General features: G+C 34.7%; 1 protein-coding gene across 3 annotated transcripts in view; it reads left to right on the forward strand.

Moving 5' to 3' along the window:
* Nucleotides 1–27,500, forward strand: part of LOC137653575 (uncharacterized) — a 343,186-nt gene that overhangs the window by 89,068 nt on the left and 226,618 nt on the right. For 2 of the 3 annotated variants that reach the window (XM_068387097.1, XM_068387105.1), the window contains exons 3-4: nucleotides 7,565–8,376; nucleotides 19,173–19,232. In XM_068387097.1, coding sequence (XP_068243198.1) covers nucleotides 7,822–8,376; nucleotides 19,173–19,232 — 615 coding nt within the window. In that variant the 5' untranslated portion in view covers nucleotides 7,565–7,821. The remainder of the gene's footprint in view (nucleotides 1–7,564; nucleotides 8,377–19,172; nucleotides 19,233–27,500) is intronic. The other variant, XM_068387115.1, reaches the window with a different exon arrangement.

Here is a 27,500-nt window from a genome sequence, read left to right on the forward strand (position 1 = left end):
GCCTTTTTAAATGCGTCTGTTATTGTGCTCTTGTATACAAAAGGATCCAAACTTTTTTTTTTTAAATGGTGCTCATAATAAAATCACAATTCAAATGAATTTATGTTGAATATTGAACACTAATATTTTTAATGGGATATCCTGAGTTGAAATTCCGAAATGCTTAAAAGTACAATAGGACTGAATATGCATGTATAATTTGTAAACGAAAGTCATACCTTAACCGCTTCCATATGCATGAGTCAGAAAAAGAGGTTTTAATGCGTATTGGGTAAACTATCATCTTACCTATACTGCAGTTTTTCGTGTCTCCCAAGACGTTGGTGATCATAGACTTCCAATCTTTTTTTTTTTTTATAGCTAGTCATCCGTAACCCTCTACTACAACACATTTGTGTTTCTATACGCACAGTGTATTTCGTTGCAAGTGCTTGTGACCCAATATTTTGGGAAATACCATTGCTACTCTTCGACTGGTATTCCTCTCAATGATTGCATGCAAAAATCAAGAATATCACAAAGAAACACTGAGACTTTGTGATTTAATCACACTTGACTTTTGTGATATATTTTTTTACAATAAATGAACTGGAAATATAGTCAAAATAGCTCGTGGATTTTTTTATGATGATTAACAAGCAATATTCTGTCTTATATTAACTTTCAAAAATGAATGATGATCTTAGAGTTTGGTCATTTCTGAGTATATTTATACTCAGAATTCAAGAAATGGATTAATTGGATCCGTGGAATGGCAAAGAATATAAGTGGCCCTCTATTCTCCATTATCTTTTGGATTTTCGACAGGACCTTTACTTTCTTTAAAAGTCACAAAATAACCGAAATTAATTTCCTTTTGAATGAATAGCTTTATATCAGTTAATAGTTTAGGCTATATATATATATATATATATATATATATATATATATATATATATATATATATATATATATATATGTGTGTGTGTGTATATATATATATATATATATATATATATATATATATATATATATATATATATATACTGTATATATATATGTATATATATATATATGTGTGTGTGTGTATACTGTATATATATATATATATATATATATATATATATATATATATATACATTTTTTTCTCTTTTGAATGACAACATCGCATTGTGTTGTTTCTCTCCTTTTATAATATATTCTCTATTTCATATTTTAGCCTTTGCTCCGAATGAGTGCAATCCTACTGTCAGAACTTGAGCCTTGGTAATTCTGCTTTCAAGTTTATATTTCAAATAGAGCAATCTGAGGAAATTTGTTGCTCGTTGAAGTCGTCGTTGGTCGTTTTGATTGAATACACTTTAGATGAGCAGCAGACTCGGCAGATGAATGACCTCCGGTCTAGTCTTGTTGGGTTCAGCGGGTCCTTAGATTTCTCGTTTCCCCGCGCCCATGGAAAAGGCATAAAGATGATAGCCATTCCTATAATCATCCCCATAACTATAATAGTTTTATTTCAAACGGGGTCAGTTCGTAAAAAACCTGCCAGTTCTTTCACATAACAGACCCGTGTCTGCTTCCAGCATATCATCAAGGAAAATAGCCTTCCTTCATACATGTTACATATAGTTCTGACTTGCGTCAACATAACCTTATACAGTTTCACCCTTTTCTTATTTCCTAAACGTTTTCCCTGTGTTGTCAAACCCAGTGCCAATTTGATTTCTAATAAGGAAAAAATGCAGGTGCATAACACAACTTCGGTGTGTCATTTAATTGCTTTGTTCAGAGCATGTTCTAATGATTCTTTTACGTTAACAGTTCATCTAGTTTTTCGAGCTAACTCGCAAAGATTATTTCCCCCGGATTCATCCATTCTCGACAGGCAAGTAAATTAGAATGGTTAACCTAGAATCACTTTAGTTTTTATTTCCTAATTCTCTCTCTCTCTCTCTCTCTCTCTCTCTCTCTCTCTCTCTCTCTCTCTCTCTCTCTCTCTCTCTCTCTCTCTCTCTCTCTCTCTCTCGCTCAAAAAAAAAAAAAAAAAAAAAGATAATTTTTAGTATGGCAATTTCGTCTCTTTTTCTGTATTGTTATTTGTCTCCTGATTTTTGTCTATCTACCCATTTCTGAAAGGAATATCAACTTCAACGCATGTGATACCATAATGATTAAAGTGACAATTAGAGTCCTTCGTATGATGTTTGCTTTTTTAATTTCCAGCCAATATATTTCCTGTGTTGCTATCTGTGATCACATTTAAACAAAGTTCACATCCATCTCTTTAATAGTTCTGTATTACAACAAATTTGTCTGGTTTTATTATAGATATGGACGGGACAACATTTTCTACTAAAAAACAGGTATTTCACAAAGAAAATCGCCCGTTTTCTTCAAAAATTTATATTTTTTGAAATATTGAAAATTAAATTTACGTCACTCCTGAAAATTAATTTTCATTCTTATTTGTTATTGGTGCAATACATATAGTTTTGACATTGATGTATTAAAATGATGAAAATTAGAACTCCATTTGTAACATGTGATTCCAATTTAAAGTCTACCATGAATATTACATTTTCTATATCTATGTACTTTAAAAAAGAACGTATTTTTAGTGGTGACAAAGCTAATGTAAAGAGATTTTCAAGTTTTGCATTCCTTTGATAACATGTGAAACTTTGAGGTAAAAGACTGTATTCCAAAGAATTTATTCGTCAAAATTAAAGTTATTGTTTTAGAATTTTCAATTCAATTTATATATTTCGTAGAGGTAATGTGTCTAATTTATATCAACTAACAATATTAGATAAATCGTTTATGACGATTCTTGAATACTGTACAACATAAACATATTTTTACATACACTCATATAGTTGCAGAAATATATGAGAAGGGTTAATCAAATTATAAGACGTTACATTTTTAATCATTTCTTTCGTATTTTTTATTAATAAAATTATTATTTTTACCGTTATTTGTTTGCTCTAGAAAATTTTTCATTTAAAATACCGTATGATTATTGTGACTAATATTTTAGAATTTATTATTGTCCATTGACCAATAGAGAGAGAGAGAGAGAGAGAGAGAGAGAGAGAGAGAGAGAGAGAGAGAGAGAGAGAGAGAGAGAGAGAGAGAGAGAGAGAGAGAGGGTGATTTGTTATTCAAGTTCTCTTCAAAGGATGTTCTTTGATCATTGATAACAGGTCTCGTTATCAAGGACATGGCTATTTTCAATCTCCTCCCCTTTTTAGAATTTGTTTTTATTGGCAGTATTTTAACGCCATTCTCTACTGATATTCCTTAATAATTATCCATTGTTAGCCGTGGCGTAGGATGGGTTGCCAGCACCCCTGTCAAAAAGAAAAAAAAAATGTATTTTACATTAATAAAAATACTAATGTAATTCTATCAAGAGAAAAAAAAAAGGCATTTTATGAAACGAAGAAAAATAGGTCCCTGGGGTTTTTCCCTTCAAGTGTTTTCTGTTATATCTAAATTTTTATTTGTTTTAAAATCACTGGTATAACGTCTAACAAAAAGAAAAAAAAACACTGGGTCAAAATGGATCAACTTGCAAGCCTACTTCTTTGGCTTCAAAACCCAAACGATCATGTGTTAGCGAAGAGGGAAAACACAAGCCTTCATCCACATAGCCTTTCAACGTCTCTGAAAACTATTTGAATGAAGGAAAATAAAGAATACTAAAGACAATGGAAAGACTGAAGATATTAGGGCTTTCAAGAAAAAACAGAAGACATTCTTGTTTTCTAAGTGCTTCGAGACTGTGGATTTGACAATTAACACGGATTAACATGTGTGATACGCTAAATACCTAAAATTATATAAGATAAACAGATCTTGTAGGGCCTGTAGGCGCAGGGTTCTCCTATGTGATAGGATCAGATAAACAACCCTTAAAGTAAAGTAAAGTAAAGGATATGTTAATCTGAAGATCAATGTGTAGGCAAAGATAAATATGCCAAAAGAAGTAAAAATATATATCGAATAGCAGAAAAATTGCCATGATAATTATGATAATGAAGTACAACAGAATTATTATCATCAAGGAAAAACAAAAAGTTTAATAATTAGAGATAGGAAAAACCAGGGATGCAAAAAATAAGCCTTGTTTACCAAAACAAATTTCAGTAACGTATTCAAAGTATCAACAGCCAAAGCTTCGTGGAATTATAAAACTGATCTAGAAAAATACGAATCATGTTGATAAGTGTCATGGAGCCCCTTGGGTTTAACACTAGATAGCACTGGTGCTGCTAATAGTGATGTGACATTGGCTATCATATGGCACAAGAAAGTTCAACTAATATATGCAATAGTAACATACAAATGATTATATGCTTAAATTATTCACTCAAAATCGAAATGAACTTCTTAAATCTAGGATATGAAGTATAAGATTTCAAAAACGCATATGACTCCAGCCGATTGTTCGCCAAACCCAGTATCAAAAGATCAAGCGACTTTAAGGCCCTTCTTAATTCCATGTGAAATGTAAGATAAAGGCCTACAATTGTACACCTCATGCCTTTGGTGCAGTTTGATGCCCTTCAGAGAATCCCTATTTTTTCTAACGGTACTAAACTTACTTTCAAACTGCATGTCATTATCGGTGACTTCATTTCCCCCCTTGAAAGTTGGCTGGATAACTAATAGAATTTGCAGGGGTATTGGGTAAGGAGATAAGGTGCTAATTTACTTATCTATTCATCTTTTTTTTTTTCCCCTTTGGGATTTTTCACACGTGGTTAATAACTTGGTATCCCCACCCACTCCACGCTACTGATATTTAGATCTTCCCACTGAAAGAGGTCCATCGTAACATGAATGTAAAGCCTTGGATATGCGATCATAAAAACATCGTAAGAAATATGCCGTACATCCTATTGTGGCAGCATATTAGTTTTCCTTCTCCTCCTTCTTCTTCTTTTTCTTCTTCTTATTTTTCTTCTTCTTCTTCTTCTTCTTCTATGGAATAGATTTTCTTAGTTTATCAGAAAATAGTCTGCATAAGTTTTGGTCTTATATAAGATTTGTCCTTACATTATCTACAGCCTTTTTTTTTTTTTTTTTTTACATCCTGTCAATCATTGGTAAAAAAAAATTTAAGGATCTACAATAGCCTTTTACACGCGATATATATATATATATATATATATATATATATATATATATGCTTATATAATGTATACGTTACGCACTCACACACACACACACACACACACATATATATATATATATATATATATATATATATGTATGTATGTATGTATGTATATTGCAATTGTGGTTTTATAGATTTCATCATTTGTAATTTCGTACGTTACAACATATTTGATTCTTAAATGTTTCCCTTGCAAGCAACTAGCTGTATCATTTTATGATGGAATACACTTGATTAATACCATGTCTTAGCAACGAAGTTAAGTTTAAGAATCTTACTCTAGCTCCGTATTCCTTCATTCACATTCACCTTCCATTTTTCCCTCCTTTGGTTTGATTTCTTCTTCTAATCAAGAATAGTTACATTTCGTTGCTTGGTCATCGGAAGAGTTGGATAAACACTTTCTTACCACCTGGTGTCAAAAGAGTGAATGAACTTTTGCTAGTTCCCCTATCGTCAACTCATTGCTGAAGCATTGGTAGAAATTCTCTGCTCCATCAGTTCCTAAGTATTTACTTTTTATTACCTGCATCATATAAGAAAAGAATCTTTTCTTTTTCACTAATATTAGACTAAATAAAAAATTTCGTCATATATTAACTCATGATCAAGTCTTCATGTAGTAGTTTTGGTGAATAACTACTAAATACTCAAATTATTCTTGTACCACTTAAGATTTTTTTTTTTTACGAAAACATGATAGTAACACCACATGGACAGTTCTAGCCGATCGTATTGCACAAACAGTTATTTCACTAAGTTGACAACTCCCAAACAGCACCTGAACCATGAAGAGGTTTTTAAAATTTTGTAAAGTAGGTATTATTTCACTTTTTTTAAGTAACTGGTGCAGTGTGTAACTGAGTTTTTGGCACCACTAATTTACATGGAATTCGAGCAATTTCTCATTTAAATATCCATTAAGTAGCCAGAGTATAGTCGAGCAAATCATTTACCCATCCTCAGGCAATCACATCGGGAACAGTTCGGGTAACACTGCTTTAGTATCTATCCTTAACAAGGAATCAATGGTAGTAACGCTGTCAATTGCAATCGAGGTTATGTAGAACAGTATATTGATAGATATATTGAAGGTAGAAATAAATTTCTAGCTCATACTTGGGATCGAACCCTAGCCCCTTCTAATGACAGGCCAGGTCGATTTCAACCATGCCACCAGAGACCATAAAAGAGGTCGGAACCAAACTGCTAATCTTCAGTTCACGATTTACCTGGCGAGTCATCAGTCTCCTTACCAGCGAGTTTTCCTCGACTTCCCGGCCCACCAGGTGACACAATTGATAGTAATTCATTCAAATTACCCCTCATGAGTCAATATGGATAAATATCAACACAAGGGGCTAGGCCGCTAGGGGATAGGGTTCGATCCCAAGTATGAGGTAGAAATTTATTTCTATTTGAGCACAATGTTGTGTTGATATTTATCCATATTGAAGGTAGTTCAGTGGAAAAGAATATTAACTGTACGCTGTCAAAGGTAATACATTTGGCCCCTGTTTATTATTTCCTTCAATAAAACCCTAAAATCATTCTTTGTTATACTCATTGAGGATAAAATCATTTTTATTGCACTTGATATTCTCTTTAGATATAGGAGGAAACAGTTAGTTCGCCTCTAGAATTATGTCACTACATATACATTTGTTATGTACTCTTTTATTTATGATATATATATATATATATATATATATATATATATACATATATATATATATATATATATATATATAAATGTGTAGAATTTTTCGTATGAATGCATTCATTATTTTAGGGTATATATTTTATTATATGGATGTATGCATCGTTTTTGTTGTGGTTATTGTTGCCATAGATATATTGTGAAGCTGTGCTTAAAATTCGTATGTTGTGATACCATTGTTTTTTTTTTTTTTTCCACTTTTATTTTTGTCACCCATTACTGTATCGTTTTGTCTGCGTCTTGTTTCATTTAACGTCCGTGATGTTTGCCAGCATTTAAGTGTAATGAGAGATTATTAAGCGTCTTAATCACTATTCTAATCACTGCTACCTTATTTTAGTGTGTTGTGGGAGATTGATCATTTGTTGTGCGCTCGTGTAGTTGATGTTGTACAAGTGTCTGAGTTTTTTTTTTTTTGTTTTTTTGTTTTTTTCTATGAAGAAGGTGGTGCTTCCTTTATTCGAAAAGTTTGCTTCCCACAGAAATGTGTGGTTAGCAGCACGATGTAATTTACCTCATAAGTTCGGGTTTTTATGGTATATGTTGACATTATGTTGCGAAATATTTAAGATGATAAGGTGATATGTTGCATATGTAGACAACATCGCTCCGCGTAATTTAATAGCTTTAGTATAATCAAAGATATTAAGACATGACTAACCTAGAACGTGTTCCAACAGGTCCTCCGGTGTCGACCAAATCGTGCGACGACCTTCATCGGGTGAGCGTAACTGCCCATCACCCCTCTTCCAGTAGATCAGAGGGGTGTTTGTTGACGTTGCTGCTCACGCCCTCACTTCTGCTTCCCCCAAGAACCAACACACCGCCTTACACGACTCCCAAGTACCGCCTGTGGCGAGGATTCAGTCGCAGTGCTAGGGACATCAGTCTTGCACCTCCTTCAGGACCCCCTCGCCCTGCTATCAGTCTGACAGTCATGGACAAACTCACGACGAAGGTACCTCACACCGTCCGCCATAAAGCGAGTACCCTCCCTTACTCGCAGGCGTCAGGGCCCCAGCCGGGTACTCGTAGGCATAAAGGTCTTCTGGCCCTGCTGCGTCGTCTGAGCCCACGTCTTAAGAGGACGCCGTCACCAGACAGACCGTGGGTGAAAGTGGAACCACGATCGGGAGATCGAACCTCTGTAGCTTCTGACCACAGCTTCGAAACGGCTCTGCAAGTCAGGCATTCGGAACTTATAGGGTATGACATGTACCACAATGCCCACCCTCCTCAGGAGGCACCCCAGAAGAGCGAGGGAACCAAGGGAAGTCGAGGGGGACTTAGCGGATTGCTAACCTCCCTGAGGAGTTCTAAGCAGAGCCAGAAACAAGCGAAACCCGCTACAACGAACAGTGCCGTCGAAAAGCGATCGGAGAAGGCATTGGAGTCCGAGCGACAGCAAAAGCGCAGTCCAGAAGCTCAGGAACCCACCGAAAACCAACAGAACGGAGCAACGATACACACATACACGCCGATGAAATCACAGGTAGGCCTACGACACAATCAATCGCTATGGAATTAAATGTTTCTTGAGGACTGAACTACAAATTATACATTTTTGTATATTTGCCTTGTTTACAAAGGTAATTCAAACTAATTTCATCCTGACAGAGAGAAATTACTATGTATTAAAAAATATAGAAACTTTGGCATATAGATAAGATATCTACAATTACAAAGTATTTTCTCTTAGACTGGAACAAATTTAACATGTAAATTTAACATTTAACATTATAAATTTCAATTACAGTATTTGAGAAAAAATTTAGATTAAGAATAATATGACTATCATCACTGCATTACTGAACATTCAAGTTAAAAATGATATAGTATGTTAACTGATTTTCATATCATGACTATATAATTTCATATAAGTAAAGTATTTTAAGTTGTCAGAAAAAAATAATTCTATTTATTTTTAAATATCTAATGTATTGTTTACTTTCGTATGTTCCTCACGCCATCCTTTAACTGACAGCGATCTACTTTCTAGAAGTCTAGTTAACACACTTATTCATAGACAAATACTTTTCTCTTAATCACACACTATTTTCATGCTCAACTCTTAATAAGTGGTTTCTAAATTTACCTAAATAAGAGATTGCTGTGACAATCAAAATTTCTCCGCTTCAACGTAGAATTTCTTTTTCTATATTGAAGCTTCGTGACAGCCAAGAGGTCTTTCGAGTTGCGGAACCTTTCCCTCAATTTCCCCTCAACTTGTCCTGGTATTCCTTTTTTTAATTACAATTTATAATTTATCCTCCACCATATTTTACCCACTTTCTCAATCTTTTTTTCTAACCTCTATAACTACCACTTATAAACAGTTTTGTGTACAATTTAGTGTAAATAGGAGGATATTTCCATATTTAACCACAGTTCACTGATTGAATGAATGGGAGAAGGTATCATGGTTGGGAAGTGGTTTGTTCTCTGATATATCTAAGATGGTTTGTACCTATCTGGCAGAACTCTCCTCAGTAGCTGGCTCATTAGAATCCATGATAAGCCAGTTCTTGAGTTAGGGGTCTCGGTTCGAGGCTGGAAGCCACCATTACAGATGATTCCATGATCACAGGGTCTCAGTCCTAACAGGTGAGTTTCCCTTGAATCTGTAAAACGCATCACTATCCTGTACGAGTAGATCATGAAGTGAACACCACGGGAGAGATCAACTCTCATAGTGGCCACTGTTGGATAATGAGCATTGCCTGGACATCTGCTGTCACTTTTTTATATTTTCCAACAGTTAATAGAACATTTGTTTGTCTAATTCATTTCATGGATCATTTTACGAATGATCCACCTCCCCAGATCTACTGATTCCTCCGTGGCACCTGTGATGAAACCCTTTCCCTCTATTATGGACATAACTACTGACTATTGTTAAGCCAAGAACTGGGATGAGTAAATGTTATGAACGAATACTAGCATTCACTATTTTGCACAAATATTCCAGTCATTGAGCAATTTAGCCTTAATTCATAGAATAAGATGTTATGCCCTAGTACAAAGAATTAATCTGGGTACAGCTGCACTCATTTTTAAACATATAATACAATAAGCAACTATCTTTGACTCTGGGGCCCTAAATAAAGCTTTCACTAACTTTATTGATAAGAAAGCAAACTAAGTTAAGAATTAAGATACTTGATTTCCTTATTGTCCTAGTTGATGAATATAATTCTACTCTAATTTCAATAGATATAGCTGACTCAGTTTTTACAAGAAATGCATCACCTTTGACCTAGCTTTTTGTTTCTAACAAAAGAAATAATCAAACTTTATAAGGGTTATTGAAAGATTGTAAAAGAAGATTGGAAGTTGGTAATAACATCCAAGTAGATTTAATCATCAATTTCAAATAATACCTATAAAGGTGTATTATTCAGCAAAGAAAAACTTTTAATTAAGAAATAAGGTGGGAGCAACTACAGTTTATTGATATTTTCTTTCAGTACCTTTCCTTACTACATAACCATTGGCTATCTGATATGGCAAGTCCCTCAGGAAGGGGGGGGGGGAGCAGTAGTCATAGAATGGTGAGAGGAAATATCCCAAGAGGAAAGGGGGAGTGAGTGGGAAGGGTTGAATCTGTGTGTACGTGTGCATGTCTGTGCATAGCCGTCATTTCTGACGAGTCGCGTACACTAGTGCATTCATATGCAGACTTCACCAGTTCTTTAGGTTATTCAAATGAGACCAAGCTGAATTAAAATAACAAAAAAAGAAAAAATAGAAATGTCATTGTTCAAAAGAACGCAGTTATTGGTCAGTGTCCTACCAATAGCCTAAATTCAAATATTTGAACTCAATCTAATTTTGAATAGGATATCGTTGAATTTGCAAATGTAGGATCAAAAGGTGAGGGGCTAATAAAAGCCTCAATCATTATTTCCTTCTGTTATCAAAAGCATAAAAAAATTCATTAAATTTGTCCTAACTATCAAGTAGTATTTGAAGACAATCCTTTAACTAATCCAAGGGACTTCATTCCTAAGCCTGGTTCTCCTGATATACCTAAATTTTTCTCGAAACCTGATTTGCCTAGTACTCTACATTTGTGTCAAAACCTAACTTTCCGAGTACTCTACATTTGTGTCAAAACCTAAATTTCCGAGTACTCTACATTTGTGTCGAAACCTAAATTTCCGAGTACTCTACATTTGTGTCAAAACCTAACTTTCCGAGTACTCTACATTTGTGTCGAAACCTAAATTTCCGAGTACTCTACATTTGTGTCGAAACCTAACTTTCCGAGTACTCTACATTTGTGTCGAAACCTGATTTTCCTAGTACTCTACATTTGTGTCGAAACCTGACTTTCCGAGTACTCTACATTTGTGTCGAAATCTGATTTGCCTAGTACAATATATTTGTGTCGAAACCTAAATTTCCGAGTACTCTACATTTGTGTCAAAACCTGACTTTCCGAGTACTCTACATTTGTGTCGAAATCTGATTTGCCTAGTACTCTACATTTGTGTCGAAACCTAACTTTTCGAGTACTCTACATTTGTGTCGAAACCTGACTTTCCAAATACTCTACATTTGTGTCGAAATCTGATTTGCCTAGTACTCTACATTTGTGTCGAAACCTAACTTTTCGAGTACTCTACATTTGTGTCGAAACCTGACTTTCCAAATACTCTACATTTGTGTCGAAATCTGATTTGCCTAGTACTCTACATTTGTGTCGAAACCTAACTTTTTGAGTACTCTACATTTGTGTCGAAACCTGACTTTCCAAATACTCTACATTTGTGTCGAAATCTGATTTGCCTAGTACTCTACATTTGTGTCGAAACCTAACTTTTCGAGTACTCTACATTTGTGTCGAAACCTGACTTTCCAAATACTCTACATTTGTGTCGAAATCTGATTTGCCTAGTACTCTACATTTGTGTCGAAACCTAACTTTCCGAGTACTCTACATTTGTATCGAAACCTGATTTTCCTAGTAGTGAGCCTAAATTTGTGTGTGGCTGCTACCCATGGTAAACCGAAATTTGTGCTTAAGCCTGGTTCTCCTGTAACTTCTACGAACATCTCGGGATCATTATCAAACTTGTTTGAAATGTGGAGTAAGGAGGCGGACAATATTCTTATGGAATTTAGTTAATGCGATTCACTTCCTGTTAGCTGTTGGTATACTACAGATGTGAAAGTCCAACCCAGCAGCTCAGACTCTATTTTCAACCCGAAAATGTAAATTGAAAAGGAGGGTTTTATTTAACCAGTATAAGAAGCCTGATACTAATAACACTAAACCTCTTAAAGATGTCAAATTGATTTACCATGTTTGCTGAATGAACTGCTGCTATTAGGAAACCTATTCCTCAAAATGATCAGAATTCTCAATTAATTATACCTGACTGGTGATCGCCAGACTGGGATTCGAGTCCCTCTCAAACTCGTTAGTTCCTTTGGTTCCTGCAAGCTCACCATCCTTGGAAGCTTAGGATGTGGGTTTGGGGGAGCTTATATGTCTATCTGTTGAGTCATCAGCAGCCATTGCCTTGCCCTCCCTGGTCCTAGCTTGGCCGGAGATGGGGCTTGACGCTGATCATATTTATATATGGTCAGTCTCTAGGGCATTGTCCTGCTTGCTAGGGCAGTGTCACTATCCCTTGCCTTTGCCATTCATGAGTGGCCTTTAAACCTTTAAACCTCCCATAATTCCTCTTTCTCCTTTGTTAATTGCGTTAAACGAAATTTTATCTAGCATGATTCCTCTCCCAAAGCAAATATGTTTAAAAATAAATTGAAGTCAGATATTTTGCAATTGAACTGCAAATGTCTGAGCACTAAAGAACAACAACTCAAAATTATGTTTTATGATCAGAATCCATGAATTGTATGCTCACTGGAGACCTTAATAGGCAATTATCCTTTCAATCCTACATTGACTTGTATTTAGTTTTTCATTCTACCTATCCTCTTAGTAACTATGCCCATGGATCTACTTTTATTTTTGTACACAAGTTCTCGTAGCTTCCTTTATTAAAAATTGATGCTTCTTTGCAAGTTGTGACATTTCAGTTCCAAAACGCTTTCGCTAATAACACTCCATTGTTGTCGATGATATTTAACTTTCATTAGTACATCCTAGTAGTTGGTAGTGGATGGCCGTTCTTAGTTAGAGGAGGGACTTCTCTAGTTAAATCTGGTAATGAACGAGACTCCTAGGAGCTATACAATTGACGGCAATTTTTTTATACATAAGCCCTCCTCCCCTTTTTACCGTCTTTGCATTCGATAAAATCTTCTTAGAATGATAAAAAGCGAGTCTATCCGAAGGAGACTGAGCAATAACAGGCTGTTGATGTAGTTTTAGACAAACAACTGACCATTTGCTCCCTTTACCTACCTGAAAGATGTTGTTTCAGTGAAAATTATACAATATTTAGAATCTGACAAATCAGCTTCAATGCTCCCTTCCTACTACGTAACAATTTTAATGTTCATAATTCTCTTTGGGATATTTATGTATGAGACTTATAAAGGAGAATCGTAGAAAACATTAACAATGGTCCAGTGACTCTAACGATGGGTCATAGGCCTGTGTTTCCAAGCATTCATTCAAGTTTTATTTGGTCTTTTTCCATTTGATTCATAATTAAATGGGATTTGTCCCTTCCCAATTAACGTTAAGCATGTTAACAATACGCCAAACTGATTCTCTTAAGTGGAAGACAGAAGCACTAGATTGGGGTGAATTCAATCGAAATCTTTCTCTATAGGCTACAGAGAATTTTATTCTTTCAACTCACATATTGATGCCTCTGATTTTTTTTTTCTTGCCAAAGTACTCATAAGTCGATAATTAGAACTATATGAAAACCTCACACACAGACACTTCCACGTATGGAACAAAACAAGCGGGGTTTTTTAAAGGTTATTATGAAATAGTAGAGAATACAATAAAATAGTGGTTCTTCTTAAAGTAGAATGGTGAAAAGCAAAATATTCATGGAAAATAAGACCTTGGTGGAAATTTTTTCCCTCCATAACCACTTTAAAAGAGATTGATACTATCATCAGTGATCCTTCTGAAGTTGCTGAGAAAGTTGGCAAAAATTGTTTAAGTATATTTAGATTGGAAAATCAATCTCCTGACTCTAAAAGAATTTGTGAATCGTTGATTGGCCTGAATCTTAGCTATAATGACAAGAAGATGTAAAAGGAATTTAACGTTCTCCCTTAGTGAATTAATAGAAGTGCTCTGATCAACCAAAGTTACTGCTTCTGGAGAAGATACAATGTTATGTGAGATGCTAAACATACATACATACATACATATACCAAGGCACTTCCCCCAATTTTGGGGAGTAGCCGACATCAACAAATGAAACAAAACAAAAAGGGGACCTCTACTCTCTACGTTCCTCCCAACCTGACAAGGGACTCAACCGAGTTCAGCTGGTACTGCTAGGGTGCCACAGCCCACCCTCCCCGTTATCCACCACAGATGAAGCTTCATAATGCTGAATCCCCTACTGCTGCTACCTCTGCGGTCATCTAAGGCACCGGAGGAAGCAGCAGGGCCTACCGGAACTGCGTCACAATCGCTTGCCATTCATTCCTATTTCTAGCACGCTCTCTTGCCTCTCTCACATCTATCCTATCACCCAGAGCTTTCTTCACTCCATCCATCCACCCAAACCTTGGCCTTGCTCTTGTACTTCTCCCATCAACTCTTGCATTCATCACCTTCTTTAGCAGACAGCCACTTTCCATTCTCTCAACATGGCCAAACCACCTCAACACATTCATATCCACTCCAGCTACTAACTCATTTCTTACACCCGTTCTCACCCTCACCACTTCGTTCCTAACCCTATCTACTCGAGATACACCAGCCATACTCCTTAGACACTTAAACCTCAAACACATTCAATTTCTGTCTCTCCATCACTTTCATTCCCCACAACTCCGATCCATACATCACAGTTGGTGCAATCACTTTCTCATATAGAACTTTCTTTACATTCATGCCCAACCCTCTATTTTTTACTACTCCCTTAATTGCCCCCAACACTTTGTAACCTTCATTCACTCTCTGACGTACATCTGCTTCCACTCCACCATTTGCTGCAACAACAACCCCAAGTACTTAAACTGATCCACCTCCTCAAGTAACTCTCCATTCAACATGACATTCAACCTTGCACCACCTTCCCTTCTCGTACATCTCATAACCTTACTCTTACCTACATTAACTCTCAACTTCCTTCTCTCACACACCCTAAACATGTCCGAGAAAATGCTAAGATATTTCTTTTGAAATTAGCATGAGAAACTGATATACTACACAAGAACTGGAAAATACCATTTTCATTCCAGTCACGAAACCCATTAAGGATACCACCGAATGCACTAGCTACAGACCAATTGCTTTAATGACTTGGATCTGTAAAACATTATTCCAGTTTGCTGATTGGAATATGAAGGCTTGATTTCTCCATTGCAGTTTGATTTTCTTAAGAAAGGATTCATGGGTGAGATTGTCCAACCAAATTCAGTAAGCTTTTTCTAAGTAATACTAAACAATGAAAGTTTTCTTTAATCACGAGAAACTTCAGAATATTACCTAGAGATATGGTATGATCCAACAATTAGCGAATAAGATTCAGTTTTTTTATCAGACTTGTTATTAAACTAAGGTTGGAAAAACACTATCTGATTCTTTTATTCGGTTGGAGAGAATCCCATGGGGAAATTTCTATAGTGTTAAATGTTATGCGATAACTATAGATAGTATTCTGTAAAGAGCTCTCTGCTGATAATTTGGCAATTTACTGGATCAGCGATGATGCATCATTAGGTTGCAAAGATTTGCAAAATTCTCTGTGAATTAGCTGATGACCTTGGTTTTAGATTTTCAACATCTAAGGCATTCTCTGTATGACTTACTAGACGAAGACATACTGAAGTAGTACCCACGTTTCCTTCTAAGCTTGCTAATTGATCTCATGAATAAGAGGTCAAGTTTTTTAAGCATGATATTTGACGATAAACTCATCTAGCCTAGTCACATTGATACCCTACAATTGAAGGTTGAAGATTGTTTAAATGTTTGAAGGTTGTCTCTGTTATTAGTTGGAGATCAGACAATAAGTCCTTTTTGAGTCTGTATGATTCTCTGTATAGTTCAAAGCACAAATTTGTATTCTTCTGTTAACAAGACTAATTAAGGAGAACTTGATAATAATATTGTTAGTAACGGAAAGAATGATAATGTTGTACACATTATGGACCTTAGTATATGCATTTAGAATCACCCCTGTCAAGATCATTCATGTGTATCCTTATGAAGTACCACTAATCAGGTCTGCAGTATCAGTGCAGAATCCAATCTGCGCCTTGGTGACAACGCCCCCCCCCCCCCCCCCCCACACACACACACAGAACTCTCTTGAAGGAAACTGGTAACTCCGAGAGATCCTCATCTTTTCGAGTTAGCCGTAGGCTGAATGGACGAACTAACGACATTCTCTCTCTCTCTCTCTCTCTCTCTCTCTCTCTCTCTCTCTCTCTCTCTCTCTCAAGAGACTGAACATCGTGGAAGTCAACATTCTCATGTCTTACTATGGATCATATTTGAAATTTAAAATTTCATTGTGACCAAAATCCTTCACGAGGAAAAACACTCTCAAGAAGTCAAGTCCAAATTCCTTGAACATGATGTAAAAAAACATCGTATTATTTACCGACTGTTTATTGTCAGAGAACCGTGATGGATGCCTTGCAATCCATAAAGATGAGTCATACTGTACACTTAAAGCTAAGTTAGGTGATTGTCTCCTTAATATCTACAGCAGTTGACAATATTGGGTAAGGCTTTGGGACTTAGAATGTAAATGGAAAATCTCTATCTTATACTATTATTTTTAGAGATCATCCGATTCTCTAATAGTTTTCATAGTTTTGACATTAGTCTAAAACACCCAAGAGTGGCTTTAATCACATTTCTAATCGGCACTACTCTTATTTTTTGCTGGGTTACCTCAAATGTAGATATTCGTGGTCATAAGGTCGTGGACAGAAGGAGAAAAAAAAACGAGCCATGGCAAAGGAAAACAAAGAGCCACATTCAACGATTTGTATTGAATAGAAAATGTTCCTGACTCGCATATGAAAAGACGAAGTATATCCTTTATTTTAAGGAAACGGAAAGTAGGGTGGTTGTCTCTCTCCTTGGCAGTAATAAGAAATATATTTTAGATGGTTGCAGTGCTCCAGTGTGTCCTCATTGGAACTGGTTACTGTCATTATTCAGCGACTAAAGTTCCACCTCGATGGTAAATCCGTTGTTGATATTTCAGGCAATAACGATGCAGACACCAACGGGAATTAGGTATTTTGTGGAATGTTGAATATATCAATCATTTCTTAATCTTAATCACTTTTGCAATTGTGTGGAAGGTGCTTGATTGTACGGATGTACATCTTTTGATTATACCTTTCAATCATTTTTTTTTTCTTAATCTGTTTAGGCGTCCTATTCATGATGGCACTAAACAAGTTCACTAGTCCCAGTGACCGACTAGTTTTTGGTTTACACTTAATGATCCAATCCAGTCTTTTGTTACATCTTTTCCATGTTTATTTGTTAATGATGCTTCAAAATCGCCTTTATCTATTTCATCGTATTGCTTTGATTTCTTATTTCCTTCTCCTGCATGAAATTAATCAAGCACAAATTGTCAACCTTAAGCATGTTATGATTTATTACTAGGTCTGTCTATATTTCAAATGCTGCTTTTTTATTTCTTTTATCAAGTAGTGTATTTTATTTAAGCATAAATGCTCTGTATACCTAAATGAAACCGGGCTGAAGGACCTCTCCGGTGCCAGTGCCTGAACATGGGCTTCAAAATTCATGAATCCAATCTAATCGAAAATGTCTTTATTTCGATTTGAATTGTTGTCAACAAACTCGCCTTTTAAGCCGAATGTTGAAACTTATTAGTTAAAAAAATTACTCTATTATCAGCGAAAAGGTTCTAAACTTTAGTTAGGAAGTTTGCTGAATAAAGTTACAGCTATATTAGATCTCTTCAGAGTAATGCATAAATAATTCAAGATTAAACACTAATTCTTCATATCAGCAGTTATCAGCATTTGTTTGCGTGTGCAGAAGAATTAATTATCCTTGATTACCATAAATGATGTCACTATACCAACAGAGGTGTATTTTCTGTCTCTAAGCCCACAGGACATTAAACCTCACAATCCTGTATGAAAAATATACGTAAGAGGTCCAAACAACATTTTTTCAGTAATTTTTCATTTGGAGATAGGCTATGAGCTCATTCCTTTCCCTCCGTTAACCTTTATTCCGGTCTATCGATAAATTAAGAAAAAATTTCCATTCCATCGGCGTACGCATCTCATATAAAAAGAGCAAGTGGGGATTTATATCTATATATATATCTATCTATCAATCTATCTATATATATATATATATATATATATATATATATATATATATATATATATATATATATATATATATATATATATATGTATATATATATAAATTATATATATATATATATATATATATATATATATATATACATACACACACACACGGTCACGCTCAGCTCTCGTCATCCCTCGGGTATTGGGGAAGTTGAGCAGTCATACCTTGGTGAGAGGGGGTCTGCATTAGAGTGCATACCTATCTAAATATTTAGCCGCCATTGTGACGGGTCGCGTACACATGCAGAAAATAGTTATCAGTTCTTAGATAACCTTTCTAGCTATTTTCATATAGATTAGACAGGTGAAAACATACTACTGTATTTTCGAGATATAATTTTTGCAAAGCGTTCATGAGAGACTTTGTACCCTTGTACAAAAAAATACCTTACATTTTCTGTGGAGTGATGGATGGGTGGATTGCGTTAGGTTTAGTCAAATGACCGTCTAGTATCTAGTTCGTCGACTATTAGCTTATCGATTGAAGTTAGTATGTTGACGACGATTAAATAAGAAAATTTCTTTGACTACCAAGTCGTAATATTTTTTCATTACTCTCTCTCTCTCTCTCTCTCTCTCTCTCTCTCTCTCTCTCTCTCTCTCTCTCTCTCTCTCTCTCTCTCTCTCTTTTGTCAATACACAAAATATTGTCTTTTTGTGTAGTAGCATAAGTTATAAAATTTAGGTCAATAGTAAAATCATTCTTTCTCAGGTTCACTTTGTTAATTATGTATATCTAGTAATAATCTGTTAAGGATTTTGTAAATTAATACTCCCTCAAAATTCCAGGGTCCTCCACCTAATATACCCGCTACTGTGGTTCCTGCCTTATATTTATATTCCACAGACGTAAGTAAGACTTTGTGTTGCCTTGTACATGAAATTATTGTTAAATTGTTAGATTTCCATTACAAAAGATAATACTCTTCTTTTTTATATATACAAATATATATATATATATATATATATATATATATATATATATATATATGTATATATATGTTTATATATATATGTATATATATATATATATATATATATATATGTATATATATATATATATATATATATATATATATATCTCCTTTGGCAATGATAACTCCATAAATTATCAGAAAACAATTGGTGTTATTTTCATTCTGTAACTGATAACAAGGTAACTCTCTTCTCCACTAAAATTCTTGCTCCACCCATGGTCTGTATTATGGGAGAACCTCCAGTGCACCTCTCATAATGAACTGTAGGCATTACTGATGAGAGTTTCAAGTATCCATTGGCCCCTAGCTATACTCACCTTATAGCCTTCTGCTTGTCCTCTGTCCCTACACCTTTCCCACCCACAAAGCTCTTTAAGCCTTCTAGTTCCCAGTACAATTGCAGGAATTTCTCTCAATTACACATCAGTGTTAAAGAGCCTCCTCTGTCTAGTTCTGGCCTATGACATAGGTTCCTGACTCCTCGTTGTTCTCTCCACAAATCTATTTTTGTGGGCACACTACTAGAAGCGTAGGTGCAAAGCGCTGCAGTCTGCAGAAAGTTCATTATCATTAGTTACCTCCTACACAGACACCACAGCCTGCATACTTTTACTTCTAACTTCCAAAGCCTGTCTGATATATCAGGGAACTTCTTTGGTTGATGATTCTAAAACTTCCTTGATTTTAAATTTTCTCAATTCTTTACAGCTAAACATATGTTCCGTTGTATCATCAGCCTCATTACACAACACACAAAGCCTATCCTCTTCATTCCTGTTTCCATAACATTCTTTAAAGTCTATCTGTCTGTCTGTAGATTGCCTTACCTTGCCATTGGGCAGCCCGTAAACAAGTCTATCGTATTTAACCTTGTCTTCATTACTATTAATGCTTCCTTGGTGTTCAAGTTCTCCTATGTAATATCTCCTGTCATTACTATTTACAAACTTCATTTTAGTCATTTCTGGTGTGTTTTTTTATTATTATTTAATTTGCCCCTTTTTTATTTCTTGAGTTCTTGCCTTTTATACTCCCTTACTTTTTCAATTTTAATATACTTTTTGCACAATTCTGTAAGGCTTTCCCCCAGCATTCCCCATACATCTAGATTCCTGTCCTGTTCCAGTACAACCTTACAAACTGCGTCGTTTATTCCTTGCAAAGGTTCAAGCAATTCCTTCATGTCAAGAGCCTTCCATTCTAGTATCTGGTTCACCTTATCTTACCATTACTCTATTTTTTTTTATTCTTGGTCTCTTACTTCCTCTGAAGACTTCCAAACTATATTCTCTCTTCACCAGTTCCCGCCCTTCTTTCTCTTCATGAGACAGAACCTCCTTAAAGCTCTTGATTTTTTTCTTTTCTTTTTTTTTTAAACAGCTCAATTTTCTCCCACTTCGATGAAGGAAAACTGGCTTAGCAAGCTCTTCTGACACTTTTTTTTCTCCTCTAAACAATTTTCAATGGTCCTATTACCTTCCTTACCTCACTTATTATGTAATTCGCCTAGACTCTCATAACACCATCATAATTTACATTAATAACGATTTTATTCATCTGTCTTCAAGGTTTTCACTTTGTAACGTACCATTATTCTTAGTAGCATTCACATTCAACACTGTTCCCTTTACATGCATTTTTGCCTTTCATGTTTATGCAGTCTGTCCCACTGCGTAATACTGTTAAGAGTTTCAAACGTCCACCTTAACCTTCATTCAAGCTCTTTCTAATACCGCAAAATTACACCTAGGTTACACTTCTCCGTTTTCTGTTTTCCATGATCTTCACTCAAACACTATATCAACCACCATTCTAACACGAATTTTGTTTAATTTGATCAAAATTTCAAATATTTCTTAAAAAATGACCGCAATACCATTCATCCTGAATGTGCACCACAACTCAATTATCTAATTCCAGCTTTAGGTTTCCCTGAATCTGTACATGCTGAGTTTACTCTTCTCTCTTTACTCTCAAACTTCTCCCTCGTCTGTTTTATAATAATCACTTGGGCTTCAGTCCCTTGTCCATGTTTAAATGCGCACTGGTGTTTGATTTTATTATCTAGCCCTTCCATCCGACAACATAATCGTGTTCCTTCCCAGATTTGTGAAGCCACCCTCTAATTCTTATAAACACCTCAGTAAATTATGTAAAACCTATTCTCAAAGAAGACTGATGCAATGTCCTCATCGGAACGCCTTAACCAATTAGAGAAATATCTAGACTACGGACTTTAACTTTTGGCTTTTTCCGGGGTTGCGTTTCCGTTGACCCTGGAAATCCAAACTGTAATCAAACCTTTGAGCCAGTAATGAAATTATTCAGCTATAAATTATCAGTTCTTATTTAGGAAATCAGAAGATAATAACTAAGTCTTTGAATTATCAGCTTACCATGAAACGTCTATATATATTTTAACGTGGGACTCATTATATATATATATATATATATATATATATATATATATATATATATATATATATATGTATATATATATATATATATATGCTATAAATATATGTGTAGATGTTTATATATACATATTAATATATGTGTATATATACACTATAGTATATATATATATATATATATATATATATATATATATATAATATATATATATACATATATATATATATATATATATATATATATATATACTGTATATATATATATATATATATATATATATATATATATATATCTGTGTATATTTTTGTGTTAGTATATATATATATATATATATATATATATATATATATATATAATTTTATGTGTATATATAGTTCGATTTTCAATAGTCTAGGCCTGTCGAAATAATGTTGCATGCTACATGCTGTTCTTCCTTCACGTTGCGGTTCACCTTCTATCAACTGCCATGCACATAATTCTCTCCATTGATCAATAAAGCGCAGTGAGATGTAGGAGAATTAGCTTGAAGCATTCCAGCAAGTGCTCAAATTATACTGCATTTTGTTTTAAAGTAAGGTCTTTCATATAAAACCATATGTCATTACAGCACGTACTTATGCCTGCTTGATTATATTTCATTATTGAAATATAGCAATATATTATTAAATGATTGATGGATATCTTAATTTTCAGCCATTTGACAAGTAAATTTGAACTGAGGGAAAGGTTTGTTTACATTCGAGCGAGGAGAAGGCCATCCTTGCCCCACGGGCTGAGTGCAAAGTAAGCGTGGGATGTGTTGGACTGAGTCGGTGAATGTGGCATTTGCACAACCTCCTCCCAGTCGCTACTCTTCTTCTTCGTTTTAGTTTGGTGCAGGCTGTCAAGTCTCCCGCTTCTGCTTCCACCCTGGTCTTCGACTTTTCTCTTTTGCTAAATTCGGTCAGATCAAAATTGTTTAATCATTCTTGTGCGAGTTGTCCAGGTTGTTGTTTAAATGACCGACGCCGTGCTGTGTTCCGAAACAAGCGAATGATGTATTATCATTAACGCTGTCCTTGTGTTCGTGTGTATTCCTTTGGTGACTGGAATCAAGAAGTTAAAGGACGATCGTAGGCGTGAATTCTCCTTTGCTTGCGTCGCACGTAGACGGTAAGGCCCTTCTGTTCTTATTTCTGTTCCATTGCCTCCATGGTGATGATGCAGATTCTCATAGATTTAAATCCTGTCTGTTATATCAAGTTTAAACTCTTATGAACGTATTTCCACCTGAAATTATTCTCTCTTGTAATGTTATTGCAGTATTTTGGATTTTATCTGTAAACGGAAGATATCATCTCAGGTTTAATAAGTGGGGTAACTGAACGGACACGTGTACGTACATGTGTGTTTGTGCGTAGCAAAGTAAAGTTGACGTCAAAAGGAAGAGAAGAAGGTATGAGAACGAGAAAGAATCATTGTGAAAGGGGAGAGGAGGGTCCTCAAGTGGAGGCAGGGGTTAATAAAATCCTTACCTGAAGTTAGGTTAAGGTCAGTTGATACGGAACATGATTCACGTCCTGAAAAAGGTAAACAAACAAAACTACATCACATGAGGTGCAATATTCTTTGGCTTTACTTGGATATCTTCCTATGTAAACACTTGAAGATACTGCTGAATTGTTTTATTTACAGTTTGATTGCTGTATTTCCTCTGTTTGAAAACATCTATTTTCTCCTTGGGCCTTGAAATCTATTCTCACTGTATCTACATATTTGCATTCTTATAGAAAATGTTATCATAGAGTTTTTCATCTACTACCTGTAACAGTTTTGAAATACTAAACAAGCAAGTTGAATGTTTCTATGTACATGTGTATCCATGGGAATATATATACGTATCATACAAATGCACGCGTATATGCATATGAGGATAGCGGATTTACAATTGTAATCGCTTCCCAAATATATACAGTATACATAACATATAATTGCATGCTATATATATATATATATATATATATATATATATATATATATATATATATATATATATATATATATATATATATATATATATATATATATATACATATATATATATGTGTGTGTGTGTGTGCGTGTGTGTAAATTTATCTGAATTGCAATTATAATCAATTTTCAAATATATATATATATATATATATATATATATATATATATATACACATACAGTATATTTATATATATAAATATACAATATATCTATATCTATCTATCTATCTATATATATATATATATATATATATATATATATATATATATATATATATATATATATATATATATATATATATATATATATATATAGTGTGTGTGTGTGTGTGTGTGTGTGTGTGTAAAAGCATCGGAATGACAATTGTGATTACTTTTTCAAGTATAATAGGCAGTTTCATCGCTATTCATAATATTGGCATGTAGTGGATTAGCTTGACGTGATATTTGGCCAGAATTGTTCGTTTGATGATGCGAGCGTGGAATTAAGTAAGAATATTCTTGAGGAAAAAAAAATGTGTTAGCCATCAAAGATTCCAATATGGCTGCCAGTACACCAAAAACACCCATCAATTATAAAAGTGTCGATCTCTGCCTATTTGTTTCCAACTTTTGCTACTAAAATAGGTAGAAAGGGATAAGCTCTTTCGGTTTATTTAATGTCTCAAGGTGTTGTAAATTACAGAGCCCATCTTGCAGTCAATGGGAGCAAATTAAGCTCCTTATCTGAGTAAAGACTAATTATATATGAGAAGGAAAACTAACTTTTAGCTCTGGAGATAAACCCAATAGAGTATCTGTCGTTCACCACCGGGGCACGCCGATGACGGACACTGCTGTGAAACTTAGCATGGGGATCAATATTAGCTAAGTTGCAAGTTTAGTACCGCAATTGCAAGGCAGTCACAATATGGACATTTTGTGGTTCACAAATCTGGAATGCGTTTCTCACCAACGACCCATGAGCAGAACAAAACTGTCTCCAAAGAGATTGGGGAACAATAGGGCTTACAGAGGACCCATCAGCTGGATGCTGGATGGAACAGAAATGAGTAAGTTAGTAATTAATTATGAAACAACATCGGAAAGTAAAGATATAAATAAAAATACTCTTTACAATGAACAGTCACAAGCAACTCAAAAGGGATCCCTTGAGAAAGTCCACCGGCTCACTATGGTTAAAGATGAAATGGGCAATCCATTCACTGAGGAGACAGGAGGTCTTCTGACCTTACACATAAGACATAGCAGAACCCTCTTCAGCTGAACTTGTTACAACCTATTTTGAGAAGCGAAAAGAACAGTTCAAAACTCTTATGGATAAAATGTAGACTGATAGTCATTATTTCTACAAGCCAATCAAAAAGGAACAAGACAGATTCTTTTTTTCAGTACAGGTCCCAATTGGAGATAAAGCTACTTAAGGAGGATTATTAAATGTTATCCCGACTTTTCATCTCTTGTTAAAATTAAGTATGTAATTTACAAGATTTTTTTAAGCATGAGAACGAGTCTTTTCCTTCATCTCTCAGCAATATTGGGAAACTGCATGATGCCAGAGTAAGAGAGCAGGAGAGGATTTATTCATATTATTGAGTACAAAATATTTAAATATCTAATTAGAATCAACTTTTTCATCTATAACGGAAAAGAGACGTCTTAAGTTACACAACCCTGGGCTTTAACCAGGAGAGGTCATTTCTTGAAATGTAAACCCGACAGTAAGATTTTGTTCATTTTCAAAACGGGAATAGATAGGTAAAACTATTCTTGTATAAGAGAGTTTGACTTTCTGAATAACTTTCGTTCGGTAAACTATTCCCTGAGATGCCTATTTCAATTTTCTCACGCTCACTTGTCAGTAATATTACTACTAATGGCAATAAGAGACTAATTTTGCATGCTTGCACAGATTAAATGAAACATATTACTGAAAGAAAGTTTTTTTCGGAGAGTCAAGCTCTATCATATGAAATTGATCTTACATACCTAGGCCTATTCCAGTTTTGAAAATGAGCAAAATCTTAGGCTTTAAAATTCTTATTGGGTTATTAAGAAATGACCTCTCAAGGTTAAAGTAAGGATTTCGAAGATTAAGACGTCTAATTTCCGTTATGGAGGAAGAATATGATTCTAATTGGCCATTTAAATATCTTGAATCTAATGCTATGAATAAACCCTTTCCTGCTCTCTTACGATTCAGGTGGCTAGTACTTTTTTCCTAAAGTCTAACCCCCAATGAGCATTTCTGCCAAATTTCATGCTTGTATCTTCAAGTGAACAATTGTTTTGCCTATCTACTCCACTATCCTCTTGGTAAGGGTAGAAGAGACTCTTTAGCTATGGTAAAGAGCTCTTCTAGAAGAAGGACACTCAAAAATCAAACTATTGTTCTCTAGTCTTGGGTAGTGCCATAGTCTGTGAACCATGGCCTTCCACTGTCTTGGGCTAGAGTTCTCTTACTTGATGGTACACTTGGACACACTATTCTATCTCATTTCTCTTCCTCTTATGTTGTTAATTTCTATAGTTTATAAATGGATTATTCATTTTAATGTTGTTACTGTTCTTAGAATATTCTATTTTAATTGTCAATTACTTCTTTTGTAGTTTTTTATATCCTTGTTTCCTTTCCTCACTGGGCTATTATCCCTGTTGGAGCCCTTGGGCTTATAGCATCCTGTTTTTCCATCTAGGGTTGTAGCTTACCAAATAATAATAATAATATTAATAATAATAATAATTATGATAATAATAATAATAATCACTGATTTTTATATTATATCTCACAATTCAATCTTCATTGGTTGTTATTATAGTATTACAATAGTTAAGTGCAAGATAACTTACTCTTTCATACCCAATCATAAAGCATTGTGTAATTAGAATTAACTAAATATATATATATATATATATATATATATATATATATATATATATATATATACACATACATATATATACATACAGTATATATATATACTTACATACATATATATACATATATATATATATATATATATATATACATATATATACATATATATATATATATATATGTGTGTGTGTGTGTGTATACAATTTATATATATATATGTGTGTGTGCGTGTGTGTGTGTGTGTGTACACACACACGAGGTCTGTCTGAAGGAAATATATTACGTACCTGACGGGGTTGTGACCCTTCAAATTAAGCCCCTTTTGCCTGCACACACCTACACCACCGATCATTCCAGCGCTGAAAAGACTTCCGGTAGGCTTCAACTGGAATGGTGTTTATCTCCGTTGTCGCATTTTATAATTTCTCCTCACTACTCTCAAAACGGGATATTTTCAATGTCGTCTTTAATTTCAGAAAGAACCAAATATTGCAAGGAGCCATGTTTGGAAAGTAGGGAGGTTGTTTAACGACTGGAATTCCTTGTTTTGCCAAAAGTATTTGGATCAGATGGGATGAATGAGCTGGAGCAGTGTCACGATACAAATGCCAATTTTTCGCACCTGATCCAAAGTGTTTTAGCCAAATATGAAATTCCAGTCAGTAACCAACCCCCTACTCTCCATACATGTCTCCTTGCGACCTTTGGTTATTTATAAAATTGAATATGTCATTGAAAGGATCCCATTTTGAGGGGATCAGAGATGACCACCATTCCAAATGAAGCCTACCAGAAGTGTTTCTGTCAGTGGAAGGATCAGTGACCTAAGTGTGT

The sequence above is a fragment of the Palaemon carinicauda genome, chromosome 1 (genome assembly GCF_036898095.1).
Source record: "Palaemon carinicauda isolate YSFRI2023 chromosome 1, ASM3689809v2, whole genome shotgun sequence".
Lineage (NCBI taxonomy): Eukaryota > Metazoa > Arthropoda > Malacostraca > Decapoda > Palaemonidae > Palaemon > Palaemon carinicauda.